Source organism: Capsella rubella, unplaced genomic scaffold (genome assembly GCF_000375325.1).
Source record: "Capsella rubella cultivar Monte Gargano unplaced genomic scaffold, Caprub1_0 scaffold_3, whole genome shotgun sequence".
NCBI lineage: Eukaryota > Viridiplantae > Streptophyta > Magnoliopsida > Brassicales > Brassicaceae > Capsella > Capsella rubella.
In genome coordinates this window covers 2,575,442-2,588,534 of record NW_006238921.1, presented here as the reverse complement: position 1 = coordinate 2,588,534, position 13,093 = coordinate 2,575,442, and the positions used below count along the sequence as shown (strand labels likewise).

Sequence of the window (13,093 nt, the reverse complement as noted above, 5' to 3'; positions counted from 1 at the left end):
ATAGTTTCTTGGCGATTATATTTTTCAAGTCTTTGGAAAGCAACTGTAAGTGAAGATTGTAAGAAATCTAGATATTCCATAATCGTAGGCTTAAGTTTGTTTCCTTATCCCGAATCATGTTATCGGGCTGATGTATCCCTGGTTCTTGGGGCTAAGTTTGTATGTTGTATGATATCAATAAAATTTCTTATGAGAAGAAAAAAAAAAAAAGTAGAATCGGCGTCAAATGTTTCAGAAAATCAATCACATTTGTTTCACTTCTACAAACCAGGAACGAACAAGCTAGTACCCTAATTATAACACTTACAGTCCCACTTGATCAATTAATCTTCATAAAAACCTACTTAATTCAAACATGGACTATATCGATACTCTATATATAATATATATATATACAAAAACTAAGACCAAACTACGAATACATATAGCAATAGACGGACGTCGATCGATCGGGTGGGATACTATGTTTTGTTAATGGGGATCAAGTGCAAAGAGGAGAAACATTTCCTCGGGTGTTCAACCTCACGTTGGAGCAAGAAGCTTTGGAAACATCTTGCTGAGTTTGGTCGACCAGTTCAACGTCTTGCATTGAGATTCCTCGACATGGGATGCTCTTGCTGCACTGAAACTTCACAGCAACGGGCGTTGAGCTCGTCCCTTGTATGTTTTTGTACAACACGTTGCTCACTTGTACCGCCGATTTCTGTCACGTACGTGTCCCAATCTCAGTTTTACTTTAATAATTGTATTTGTTGTATTATTTATTGTGTTGTGCATCGTATAAAGCTGAATCATAGATACCTGTTCGGGGCATGATTCAACACGATCGCAGTAGTCCTGGTTGATGAGTATAGGGTTTGTAACGTTTTTCATTAAAATGTCTTGGAATATGATGTTCTTTGCCATTCCACGTCCTCCCTGATATATATATACAGTATAATTACATGGCCATATATATATTTTTCTCTTTTCTTTTCTCATAGTAATAATTATTATTTTATATAGTATTTGATAATTTACCTGCCAAGTCTTGATTCTCACACCATTAGTGGTTCCTATAAGGGTTGCTTTGTTGATTACCACATTTGAAACATATGCTTCTGAGTTACCGGCTCCCAAACTCCCAATACTATTTACATGTCCAGAAAATACCAATAGTTAATTATATATATGTAGTCAGCAAATGTTTTTTTTTTCCTTAAAAATCTTTTGTTCTAAAAATGTCGGAAGTCTATTCATACCAAATAAAAATGCTTGTGCTAGAACGCCTAACACCATTTTAAAAACATTGCATTTTAATCGTTTTAGTTAATATATTAATAATCTCTCCATCAACAAATGGTTTTGAGCATGCATGCATCATATATCCTTTTCTCATTAAAAAAAATATACTCTGGTTGATAAAGATTAGTTGATATAGTTTTCCAACAAATGAAAGATAGAGAATGTGTTGTACATAGTATGATGCTTAAAGAAAGAATAAAAACAAAAACTTTAGGTGAAAATAGGGAGAGAGATGGTTAGACCTGATTCCATGACCAGGCCCGCATGTAATGCCTGTCGCTCTCACATTCTCCGACCCACTCACTATCGATATACAATCATCACCTTCATCACCAAATCCAAACCCAACACTCTTTACTATCCACTTATTTTAATTTTTATTCACTAAAATTTATATGAAGATGGGTTCATGAAATACTTACCAGTACCAACGACAGAGTCTTGAATTAAGATATTGCGACTTCCGCTAACGTGAATGCCATCGGTGTTAGGACTATCACCCGGAGATGTGACCCTAAGACGCAAAGCCTTCACGTTTTGGCAGTTTTGAAACGTCAAATGCATTTGCTGTGCGTTTTCCAACCTAATGTTACTTACTCTCAAGTTGTTACACTCCATAAACATAACCGCCTGCCCATTTATTGTTTTTTTAATTACATTATTAATTAGAACTGAAATTAATTAATTAAGATGGGAAACAAGTTAGAGGCGTTTGAGGTTCTCACCGTTGGAGCACCCAGGCAAGGCTGTTTAACAAAATAAACAAATTTTGTTAATTATGTACTTTTTAAGAGGAGGGTTTTATATATAAAGACGACATTGTATTGATCCAAATAGATAGAGAGAAGACGAACTTACAAGTTTAGGGTTGATTTTGCAAGATTTTGACCACCAAATATGTCCATTACCGTCGATGCGGCCACCTCCTTCAACACGAAGGTTAGTGACGTTTTCAAACACAATCCAGCGCCTTCGTACCTTGTAGTCTGATGGATTTTCCCATGCCTCAATCATTCCGTAGATCTAAAATTCACAACATTACAAATTTAGTTATAAGATTTTACACAATAACAATTCAGGCCTATACATACGTACATTGTTTTTTTTTTTTTTTTTGTGTGTAAATCATACCTTAAAAACAATCATGGATGATTTACATGGACCGGAGAACGTAACCGGTTTAATCGTGTATTTTCTATTTTTCGGAACCACGACGTAAACTATTCCAGTTGACGAACAAGCTGATTGCCAAGCTTTCATGAACGCCTACGGCTCAAAATGTATATTTCAGTCACGTTAATTGTTATATAAATCAATATATATAATTATATGGATGAAAAGGATATTTAGTAAATACCTGAGAATCGTCGTTTCCGTTGGCTTTAGCACCAAAAGAGTTGACGTTAAAAGCTTGAGGAGAAGATCTAGGAGCATAACCATGGTGGCTTTTCGTATGACTGTTGCGTGTAATGTGACCATGTAGATGACTGGTTTCGTAATAAACATCGGAAGCCTTGAAAGGATCATCTCTATGATCAAATGGGTAGCTGCTGAGACAACAAGGGAGAAACATTAAGAGAAATGCTGACAAGTTTATGAACTTTTCATACATTTTTTCTTTTTGAGTGACTTCTCTAAAAGTTAGATTAGATTTGGGTTTGACGTATAAAAGAATGTTTGAGGGAAAGAGAAAAGAGTGAATGATGTATATCATGGAGAATGCAAAAGTGTCTATATTTATAGACATGGGAGAGAGACTGGAATATATAAGAGCATTTCCATTTGTTAGATATCCTATCAAATGGTGCACACAAAAAAAAAAAAAAAAAAGATATCCTAATAAATAAATAAAAAGATATCCTATCCAATAACAAAATTATCCTATTGGATTATTGTTATTTAATTATAATATTCTTTAATATGAAATTTCATTATTATTATTATTATTATTATTATTATTATTTTCATTCATTATTTTCTAAATATATCAAATTACATCTAAAATATATTCATTGGATTGATTTGTATTAAACATATCAAATTACAACTAGAACAATATCTTTTCTTTTTTTTTGAAACAAAAACAAATAAAATAATATTAGTTTAATATTTTGTATTTATCTTAAGTAAAAATAATACTAATATATAACTTAAACTTATGGATAATGACGCTTAACATTTAGATAAAAATGAATTGTGTCAAATGTTTAGAGGAGAGAGAGGGTTTCTCATGGATATCTCGAATGAAAAATTCCATAAGATTCTCACAATTTTAAAATAAAATAAGATTAATGTTTTCAAAAAAAAAAATTCTTTAATTTTTATGGGGTATGTTGGTTAAAATTACTTGAAAGGAGATCTCGGATGTTCATATCTTTATTCGGTATAAAATCAGAAGGAAATGTTCGTTATAATTCCTCATTTTCCATTACCTAAATCGCTTCCAAACCACCATTTGCAGTACAATGAAGTTTTTTTTTTATTCGATTGAAGTACATTAATAAACAGCCACGTTAAAGACATTTACTTTGACGAATAATAAATATATAAAATGAAGGGGTTAATATTTTACATATTAAAGTCATTCGTTTTTTTTTTTAATTGAAGCTTCACAAAAAGTTGTACATAGAAGAACGTTTTACGTTTTACAAAAACCAACAATAACAATAGAAATACATATTTAAACAAAACCTTCTATTTTTCCATTTTTTTTTGTCTTAAAGACAAGTTAGTTAGTAAGTATAATAGATGGGAGTTTATGGCATAGTGGTACATAATTCTTCGTGTAGTTCCCACCTTGATTGGTTCGACTTCGAACCCTCTCGTCGTGGGAGGAAAGAAGTGGCTATATGACAATTACCAAACGTCTTATTTTCTTACTTTATTTATTATTACTGCGTCAAATTATAGAGTCAGTGGATTTGATTTCTTTTTCTTTTTTTTGTTAATTTAATTAATTGTTAGTATAACCTAATGGTTTGACATAAACCGGAACAAAGTACACCAGTCTAACCCGTAATAATACACTTCTAGCATATGTTTGGTAAAAAAACCCTTCAAAATTCTTATTGTGATGGGAAAAGACTGGCTAACAATTTGAAAAATTTTGGTCATATCCCAACATTCATGGGTAAGAGGAAAAAAGACATGTAAAGAGCTTTCTATTAAAACAATTAAATCTGAAAATGGAAGAGCTAATCTCGGCCTAGATGAAGAAGTAAGTATTGACTTTGGCTTTGAAATTAATTAGGTTATCTGCAAATAACTGAATAGAAGTCTCAAGTAAAAGCAGTTTTGTTGGTTAAAGGTTTCACTTCAACTTTGTTAGATATATGTCTTCAACCCAACCTTTTAACCATTTTCATACTTATGTAATTATTTTCTTAGATTTTTTATATAACTCGAAACCCCACAGGCCACAACTCGTGGCCAATTAGAAAAAGAGTTCAAACCCATTTACTTTGAACCTGTCTCTCTTCAATAGTGCTGTACGTACTCATGTGGTCAAATTAGTACTAATGTGTTTCGGTAAGAAACCAAATTCTCGTTTATATATTGCGGAGGAAAAATATTGTCCGAGCTAGCACTAAAATATATAGCAAACAAATATGAGGAGAAATAGAAAAAAGAATTATATTGATCGAAACCATCAAATTAAATCTGTATGACACTATCCTGTTTTAACTTTTAATGACCAAAATTGTACATGTTTTAATGTTAGCATGTTTTCGAAAGAAATAAAAAAAAAAAGAAAGAAAGAAATAACATGCATGACGTTAATTTGGTACATAGTAAGAATCAAGATATTAGTGAAAATTAGGCAGAGCTAACAGAAAAGGATGTGTAAGATGGATAATTGGTAAATGATGTCAAAGGTTAAGTTAGAGAGAAGGTATAGATTGGCATGGAATAGGGTCTTGCGTGTTTAACTTTTTTTTTTTTTTTTTTTTTTGAACTCTCATACTCTTTCTTGCGTTAGGTACGTACGTGATAGTATAACTATAACCTTCCACATTTAGGATAAAGGGTTTGGGTCAATTAATGATACAGACCGAAATGGACAAACCCTAAAATGGAAACCTGGCAGTTTATATAACCTAGCTACAAGAGGAGCAATCATAGGCATGCGAGAAGGCATAATGTCAATTAAATCAGGCGGTAAACACTTATAAAGTCTCGTACTTGTAGCCAAAACGCATATGCAGGATCCCTAGACACATGATGTCTCCAACTACCAGTTTCGATGATCCTGTCTCAAATTAGTTTCTAGACGTTCGTGTGACTGTTCCCAATTACTTTTTGGGAGCAGTATCTTTTAGAAGAAACTCATTTAGCTTAGCTTTTCTAGACATCTCTTTCACACACACAAAAAAACGTTCTGCAACGTATTCTAGATTCCTGATTAGCAATATCCCTAATCAATGCAAAGTCTAGGGTTAATTTTTATAATTTGGTAAAATTAGAGTCAGAACATTATTGTATAATCAGCTATAGATTTTAGCCCTCTTATTATACTCTCTGTTTTTAAGGATGCTCTCTCTTGTCTCCTTACTACTGATTTATAAGCCAAGTCTAAAAACAAAAACAAAAATGATAAGTCTATACAATCCAAAAATAAAACTATTCAAATCTTATGTAAACTCAATATTCTAAAAATTATGAGCATTGACTTTGAGCTTGTCATGTAGAGAAGCACCAGAAACCTCACATCATTACTAATACAGTAATACCTAATCAACCTATACAAGTCAACTTATTCCAACGTAATAAAAAAAAATCAGTTTGAAAAAGAGAAAAAGAAACAAAGAAACTACATGCTCTGTTGTATAATGGTTAATCAATTCTAAAGAGTAACAAATATAAAAGTTTGGAAGAAAGGTAATGAATAAGAAAATACAAGTCAACCATCTGTACAATGTACATATACTTCCTTTCACGTTTGAAGAAACGCAATACAAAAGAACAACAACAACAGCAACAAAAATTGAACTTTAGTTAATTACAAAAGAATCAATTATTTTCTCTACTTATAAGAATTGGTTGAATATAGTAACATAATAAATTTACAAATATATCTATAGAGAAGTAAAAGAAAAAATATATTCTAACAAAAAGAAAAACCTCAACTTTGTTGGGCCTTGGCTTGCAAGTTAGATGATTCCTTCTCTCAAGTGTCTTCAACGAAGACCCTGAAGATGAAATCCCTGAAACGTCGAGAGTATTGCTTTGGATCAACCGCAGATATCGACGTAGGATCATACTGCATTGATTTGTAGGCATGTTCAAGCTTCTTGCTTATGTCGTAGTCTTGGAGAATGTCTATAACACCAAAGTAGAGGATCACATCGTAAAATTCACCAGTTGGTTCCCCAACAAGCTGATTCTCACAGTCACTTCTTCTCACTGTCCTTTCAACTCTTGCAGACATGTTTATACCCAATTTTATTGATGCTAGCCTGGCAAAAAAAATCATTTAAGAAGAACCACACTTGTGTTATAAACAAATCACCCTCTTACGGTTTTGGGATATAAACGTTGAGTTTTTTGTTCTTTACTTGCTGGCATCAAGAAGAAACCGGTCCATTTCTGCTCGCGAGATACGAGGGTTTCCACTATCTGGATTTCCTGCATAAAGATGATGAAGCTGCTTTAATCGAGCTTTCAAGATTTGAAAATTGGGTTAAAGATTTGACAAGAGTTTACCTGTCGGGGTTCGAGCACCCGAAGTAGGAGTGGCAGAGTCCCTGAAAGCAGCTTCTCGAAAGTGAAGACCAACCAAGAGACTATAATCCATGATTCTCTCTTGTTCAAGGAATTCACAGTCTCTGTCCACTTGCCTGGTAAACACACAAACACTTGAATTTCGGTTTACTAATAAAAAAAAAAAGTGAAAAGAGGTATAAGTAAGGAATCAATCACCTGCAGAATTCTTGGAACCAGTTCTTTTGCAATCGGAACGCAAAATTTAGATCAAGATCTTTAAGCGTCGTGTTTGGATCGATTTCAGACTCTGGTTTAGTAGTAAGACGGCCATGAGAGGACCCTTTGAGGTCAAACCGCCTATGGATGGAGTGACCAGTACAGAATAAGTTACCCATTATAACAAATCGAACCTGCAGGCGCAAGTATTCTCTCATCAGTACATCCAAACTGAAAATGCTAATAACAACAATGCAGAGACATGAATACAAAAAGGGTATGGACCTTTTTCTGTGCAGTGCCAGTCAATTTCACGCAATGAAGACCGAAGAACTTGGTAACTAAAGTGTTTTCACAAGCCCTGACATGATTGTAGTAAGCCGGGAGCATCCTAATAAGAACCTGTCAAGGGCAAAACAAACAGATGAGTGAATCTTAATAAACAGAACATTGAGGTTAAAATTCAGGCCTTACTTTGGTTTCTGCCTTCTTCATAGTCTTGATCATGTAGCGGTCATCGTTGGTCAAGTAGAAAAAGCTTCCACTTTTCCCTGGAGATGATAGCTCCCTAAGAGCATCATTCCCACAAATCGATAACATATAATCTGCTGCGTCCACACTAAATAGTTTCCGCAGAGTCCTACATGAAACACAACATTTTCATCTGTTTTCATAATACTACAAGAGAAGAAATAAAAAGTAAGAGAGGTTCTAACCTGAAAACCACAGGACAATAATCCTTCCATTTAAACTCACAAGACTGGTGTGGAGGAGTGTATTTTGAACCTTCAGATGGGAATTTCGTCCAAAGTTTTTCCTTGGGATCAAACGCGGAAGCCTTCAAATCAAGAGAAGTAGCTGGTGCTGGTCTTCCAACAGAATGTCTTCCCAAGAAAAACAACACTCAACATCAAACAAAGCAGATACAAAGCGAAAAACATACAAATAGTTTCGGTTACCTAATTCCGAGCTGCAAGTTAAGCATGAGTTCATAATTCTTGTGACCTTTGGAGATAGTTTGTCCTTGTTTCTTAGCAGGCTGTATTCTCAAAGGCCCTAATGATGATCTATTACTCTCTGGATTATCATCTAACTGAAGATAACCAGAACCATTATTCCTCAAATCCATTTCACCATTACTTACTCTTCCATCAACGGATCTCCTCCTCGGCCTCTCACTGTTCTTGGTCCTGTTCCCACTACTACTCTGCTCCGAACCGTACCAAACAGGCATCTTCTGAGACGGCAAAACCGGGATTCGCTGACAAGTAGAAACAACACATTCACTCAAATCAGCATAGAAGACTTGTTGTGGCTGCCAATCAAAATTCCCAGAAGACGTGGAAGGGTAATAAGTGCCGTTCTGTTCTTTAGGATCTTTGCTCCAAACTCCGACGTAGAAACTCCCATCGGACCATCGGAAAGTTCCATTGCCTTTAGGAGCTCCGTCTTCCCAAGACCCATCGTAACGGTTCCCGTTGCTCCAAATCATGGTGCCGTTACCATTCATCAGCCCATTCTTCCATTGTCCAATGTAATGATTCTCGTTCTTCCATTGGTACCTACCATGTCCATCTTGTAGACCTCTCCTCCATTCTCCGTCGAAGCAATCTCCGTTGACGTAACTTTTCGTTCCTTGCCCGTGTCTCAGATTCATAACCCATGATCCTCTATATAAGTCTCCAGACGAATCGATATAAGTACCTTTGGCAACACAAAAAAATAAAAAAATAAAAAAAACTTTGGCAAACGGGATTCAGATGATCAAACGATACAGAGACAATCGTTGTGGTTGTGAGTATAAGTAGAGATACCTTTGCCGTCCATGTAACCGTTTTTGAAATCGCCTTCGTAGGTGGCACCACTAGGCCAACTGAAACGACCTTTGCCCATGGTTTTGCCTCTGGACCAATCTCCGACATACATACAACCATCGGTCCAAAGGTATTTGCCATGGCCGTGAGGGAGATTATCTCGCCATTGGCCAGTGTAGAAATCTCCGCTCGGTAAAGCCTTTTCGGCGTGGTAAGTCTCTCCAGCTGGTCTGCTGTAATCGTCGGCGTCATCTGCGTGTGCTACCGACATGTCTCTGTTCTTCGTCTTCTTCTTCCTTCCAAATTTCACTTTTTTCACAAAGATATCTATTTTGTTTTTTTTGTTTTTTTTTTCAAATATTGGATTCTACGTCTCTCTCATTCGTTCCTCCATAGCTTAGATCGCGAAGCCGCATTTGCTGTGTTGGAATTCGTCGGTCTTTCAGAAACTATCGGATTTCAATGGAGGAAAATGTAGTATAACGCCCAAGGACGACGAGAGCATTGTAAGAGAGAGGGAGATAAAGGAGATGTCTTTCTTTTCTTTTTTTTTTTTTGTGGGAATGGCGTGGAAACGAAAGAGCAACAGAAATGAAGAGAAGAGAAGAGAAGAGACGAGGAAAAAAAGAAGAAAAGGAAGATGGAGAAATGTTGTTGTTGGTGGTGTGTGATGAAATCTCTCGATAGAGGAGAAATTGAAGAGTTTGGTAATGGCCATTGTTATTGGAGCTCCGCGTTTGATTCCTAAAGCGACTACCAAACCAGACATCTGGAGGGACTCGCATAGATGCGACGTGGTTACCTTGTCAATGCTGACGTCATTTCCTTTTTCCCTTTCTTTTTCGCATTAAAATATAAACTAATAATAATGATAATGAACTTCCCACGGAAACTAAAATTAAATTAGTCAATTACACATACAGGTATTATTGTCTTTTTTTTTGTTGTTTTAAAGTTATCCTAGTCAATGGAGTCCCGTCTCTTATGGTCCATCTGACTCATCTCTTGGATTTTTAAAACTTCTTTCTTCATATTTCAATTTTATTGATTTTATTTCTCTAGTAACATTGGAAATTTTTACTTTTCAACCATCCAAATAAACAACACAACTTCTATATGATTTTTGTGACAGCTAGGTTTTATATGTCTATAGTTTAGTTTGAATAGAAAAGGCCTAACTGAGAGTTTAGATGGGATTATTCGTTTTCCTTAAAGAGAGAAAAAGTGTTTATGATTTGGTTTTCATTCTACAAACAAACATTTTTGTCTGTCTTACTTTCTTAAGAGTCATCGATTGGTACTGTTTGACACCAAACAAAGAAAACATCTTTGGTGAAGTTAAACATGTATAAATTTCTATTATCTCGTCCAATGAAATCGTTTCTAACTGGTTTACCCCAAGGAAATTTACTATTTTTTTTTTAGAGCTGTCTTAACAATTTACGGAGAAGCTGACTTTTTTTTCCTTTGGTATAATGATGACCAAACCTCATAAAGTAAGAAAAAGCTGTCCACCTGAAACAAGCAAGAGAAATCCACACACCTTCTTCAAAACGCTTCTTGCCATCTCCACTTATACGCTATCCAAAGCATCACTCTGCAATTCATCTTTGTTTCTTGCAGGAGCCAATCTTTCTGTTCCTAGTCTCTCCTCTAGAGCTCTTGCCCCTCTTTCTCTGCAAATAACATCTTTTTGTTATGACAAGTTTTTGCCTTTTCCAGAACCTGATATACAACTTTCTCACAATTTGGTTCGGTATAAACCATTCATAAGTCTAACTCCTACATTTTGCTAAAACAAAAACTGATGACGAGCCACTACTATTTTTTCTTAGAATCGAGTGAATGTAATCATTTGTTATCTCAGTTTGCATCAACTAGATCCTATAGTATGTCAAGCCAAATAAGGGTGTACATATTTGAAGACGTGATCTGCACTAACCCCCAACGAGCTAAGGATTTAGTAAGATCGTTGCATCTAAAGTCATAAACTGCCATTGAACTAGAACAGGAAATAGGGGAAAAGAAAAGGAAAAAAAAATTACCTTCTCCTGGATGCTTCAACAGAATCAGAACCTGGCAATGGCGCACCGCTGGTAGCATAACCATGGTCTTCACTGGTGACATTTGATCGTCCACAAAGCATTCGGTGAAAGATTAATGCTATGGGGTCAATTACGGGCCTGCGTTTCATTTCGGAAAAATAAAACAAAATTACCAACAACATAGGAGGCAAGAATTGATATGCGGGCAAAGTCGAAAGTATAGTTAAAAGTGTAGAAATAATTTTCACCTGAGAAATTCAGGAAAGAAAGAGGAGAATGCAAAGTCATCACTTGGATCTCCTCTGAGCTTTGTTTCTGGTCTCCTCTGTAGGTACCTGAGGTATAACCACCCCATATATGTACCAAATATCAAAGTGGGAAGATATGCTGCTGAATCTAGTGTGAAGAAGCTTGAGGCTATTGACAAAACTAGCACAATTGAGGGCAACCACTGCACACAAAAACCAGACGTAGAATAGGATGTGAGAACTTCTTCAACCAGCCAAAGTTGAAATAAGAAAATGACATAGTTATATTCATATCTTACAACAAAGTAAGAGATTACCTTTGCTTTTATCTTTATCAGATATACCTCCTGGTCAGGTATTATCTGCTTTATACCGACAAGAAGGCCTGCCAAGACACCATTAAAACCTGCAAAGGGCATATATCTAGCAAGGAGAAAACAGAGAACACATTATGATACTGTGGAAAAAATGAAGTTAACTAAGAATAAAGGATTCATCATATACAGTGGTGAAGATTGAACTTAATCGAGCAGAGAAGCAAACGAGTTACAATGTACACAGCTTGAAGAATTTCAAACTCTATTTTCATAATGGAGTCACCTTCATGTATAAGTAAGAGAACAGAATAAAAAAGCAGACACTAAGTGTGTATGTATAGGAAGGTGGAGTACTTACAGGTAGATTTCCAGCCTCGTTATGTAGTACAAGGCAATGGCTGTAACGAAGACACAGAGATACGTAAGGAAGTTCACCACAAATATGAACTTAAGGAACTCCTTGGAACCCCAGACGGGTTCCAGGAACTTTCCCATAAAGAGGAGAGAAACGGTGCTGAAGACAACCTGCCACATTGCAAACAGTCACTCGTCTATTCAATTATTGTAGATTAGAAATCTAGACTGGCTAGGAACAAGTTGAACATACCCCATATACTGATAGTTCAAAATAGCCGCTTGTAATAAGGTTCCAGGCAAAAGGAATAGTCCTATAATAGAGAAGATTTAACAAATATAACAAGTCAGAACCTACCATGGTAATAATACTTCAATCCCAAACTAGAGAATGACATATGCTGATTATCTGAGAAGCCATTCAGTCATTCTTAATACTGGATTTCACAATGTGCAAGGAGCATCACATTGGAATGATATGGTAATATTACCATGCGAGCATCAAATTCGCATCCTAAGTAATACACTTACTAGCTGATTTAAAATATATGGAACCCTAATCCTATCAAAACAGTGAACCAACAATTAGTTAAAGCATAAACAACAATCACGCAAAATCAAGCAGTAGAACAAAATGCATTCAGTAGCAAAATCGTAACCCTAGAATTGACAAGAGGGAGAGAAGACGAAGCAGTACCTCGCCGGAATGAGAGCAAGGTATGGGACGGTAGCAGGAATGAACTGAACAACGAGGTGTCCCACCACAAGCACCAGAGCAAGTCCTTTGCAGAGCTTAGTGAAATTGGTGAACATACTGGTTCCCTGAATCACAATGTAAGAAGACGAAGAAGAAGATCAGAGAAGACGGTTTATCAAAACAACGAAAACGCAAGAGATCGCAGGCGGATTTGGTAGATCTGATATAATATTCCGTACCGGAGAACTCATGTCGCCGGACTTGAGCGAAGAGTGTAACAATAAATCTGAGATGCCTGACGAGTGACGATAGATCTCGTCGACGCAGCTCTAACCGGAGATTATTTTCTCCTCCTCTACTTCTTCTCCCACAATTGGAAATATATTACTTATATATATATAAAATTAATTTTATT

General features: G+C 35.7%; 3 protein-coding genes across 3 annotated transcripts; all 3 read right to left on the bottom strand.

Annotated features, from left to right (window-relative positions):
* Positions 1-207: 207 nt before the first annotated feature.
* On the bottom strand, positions 208-2,961 carry LOC17893784 (polygalacturonase QRT2). Its single transcript, XM_006299432.2, has 9 exons — positions 2,642-2,961; positions 2,416-2,550; positions 2,143-2,307; positions 2,010-2,030; positions 1,707-1,914; positions 1,527-1,608; positions 1,021-1,129; positions 802-918; positions 208-703 (listed from the first exon to the last, which is right to left on the bottom strand). The coding sequence occupies exons 1-9, from the start codon at positions 2,894-2,896 to the stop codon at positions 482-484; spliced, it is 1,314 nt and encodes a 437-aa protein (XP_006299494.1). The 5' UTR covers positions 2,897-2,961; the 3' UTR covers positions 208-481.
* Positions 2,962-6,193: 3,232 nt separating this feature from the next.
* Positions 6,194-9,638, bottom strand: LOC17893473 (phosphatidylinositol 4-phosphate 5-kinase 6). The gene is made up of 9 exons (XM_023786091.1): positions 9,018-9,638; positions 8,163-8,907; positions 7,920-8,087; positions 7,678-7,843; positions 7,489-7,605; positions 7,204-7,397; positions 6,988-7,121; positions 6,840-6,909; positions 6,194-6,740 (listed from the first exon to the last, which is right to left on the bottom strand). Exons 1-9 carry the CDS (start codon positions 9,286-9,288, stop codon positions 6,452-6,454), a joined length of 2,154 nt encoding a protein of 717 aa, XP_023641859.1. The 5' UTR covers positions 9,289-9,638; the 3' UTR covers positions 6,194-6,451.
* Positions 9,639-10,334: 696 nt separating this feature from the next.
* On the bottom strand, positions 10,335-13,052 carry LOC17891037 (rhomboid-like protein 19). The gene is made up of 8 exons (XM_006298142.2): positions 12,918-13,052; positions 12,679-12,803; positions 12,235-12,295; positions 11,986-12,152; positions 11,628-11,733; positions 11,311-11,513; positions 11,063-11,200; positions 10,335-10,693 (listed from the first exon to the last, which is right to left on the bottom strand). The coding sequence occupies exons 1-8, from the start codon at positions 12,927-12,929 to the stop codon at positions 10,591-10,593; spliced, it is 915 nt and encodes a 304-aa protein (XP_006298204.1). The 5' UTR covers positions 12,930-13,052; the 3' UTR covers positions 10,335-10,590.
* Between the last annotated feature and the right edge of the window lie 41 nt (positions 13,053-13,093).

Excerpts from the sequence above, each read along its gene's own strand:
- LOC17893473 (XM_023786091.1), bottom strand. The coding sequence starts at position 9,288 with ATGTCGGTAGCACACGCAGATGACGCCGACGATTACAGCAGACCAGCT. Across the intron at positions 8,088-8,162 it reads AACTTGCAGCTCGGAATTAG|ACATTCTGTTGGAAGACCAG; the intron begins GTAACCGAAACT and ends TTTCTTGGGAAG. Across the intron at positions 6,741-6,839 it reads TTTCTTCTTGATGCCAGCAA|GCTAGCATCAATAAAATTGG; the intron begins GTAAAGAACAAA and ends TTTTTTTGCCAG.
- LOC17893784 (XM_006299432.2), bottom strand. The coding sequence starts at position 2,896 with ATGTATGAAAAGTTCATAAACTTGTCAGCATTTCTCTTAATGTTTCTC. Across the intron at positions 2,551-2,641 it reads ACGGAAACGACGATTCTCAG|GCGTTCATGAAAGCTTGGCA; the intron begins GTATTTACTAAA and ends TTTGAGCCGTAG. Across the intron at positions 704-801 it reads TTGAATCATGCCCCGAACAG|AAATCGGCGGTACAAGTGAG; the intron begins GTATCTATGATT and ends CGTACGTGACAG.
- LOC17891037 (XM_006298142.2), bottom strand. Across the intron at positions 12,153-12,234 it reads TTGAACTATCAGTATATGGG|GTTGTCTTCAGCACCGTTTC; the intron begins GTATGTTCAACT and ends GCAATGTGGCAG. Across the intron at positions 11,201-11,310 it reads TTCTTTCCTGAATTTCTCAG|GCCCGTAATTGACCCCATAG; the intron begins GTGAAAATTATT and ends AATGAAACGCAG.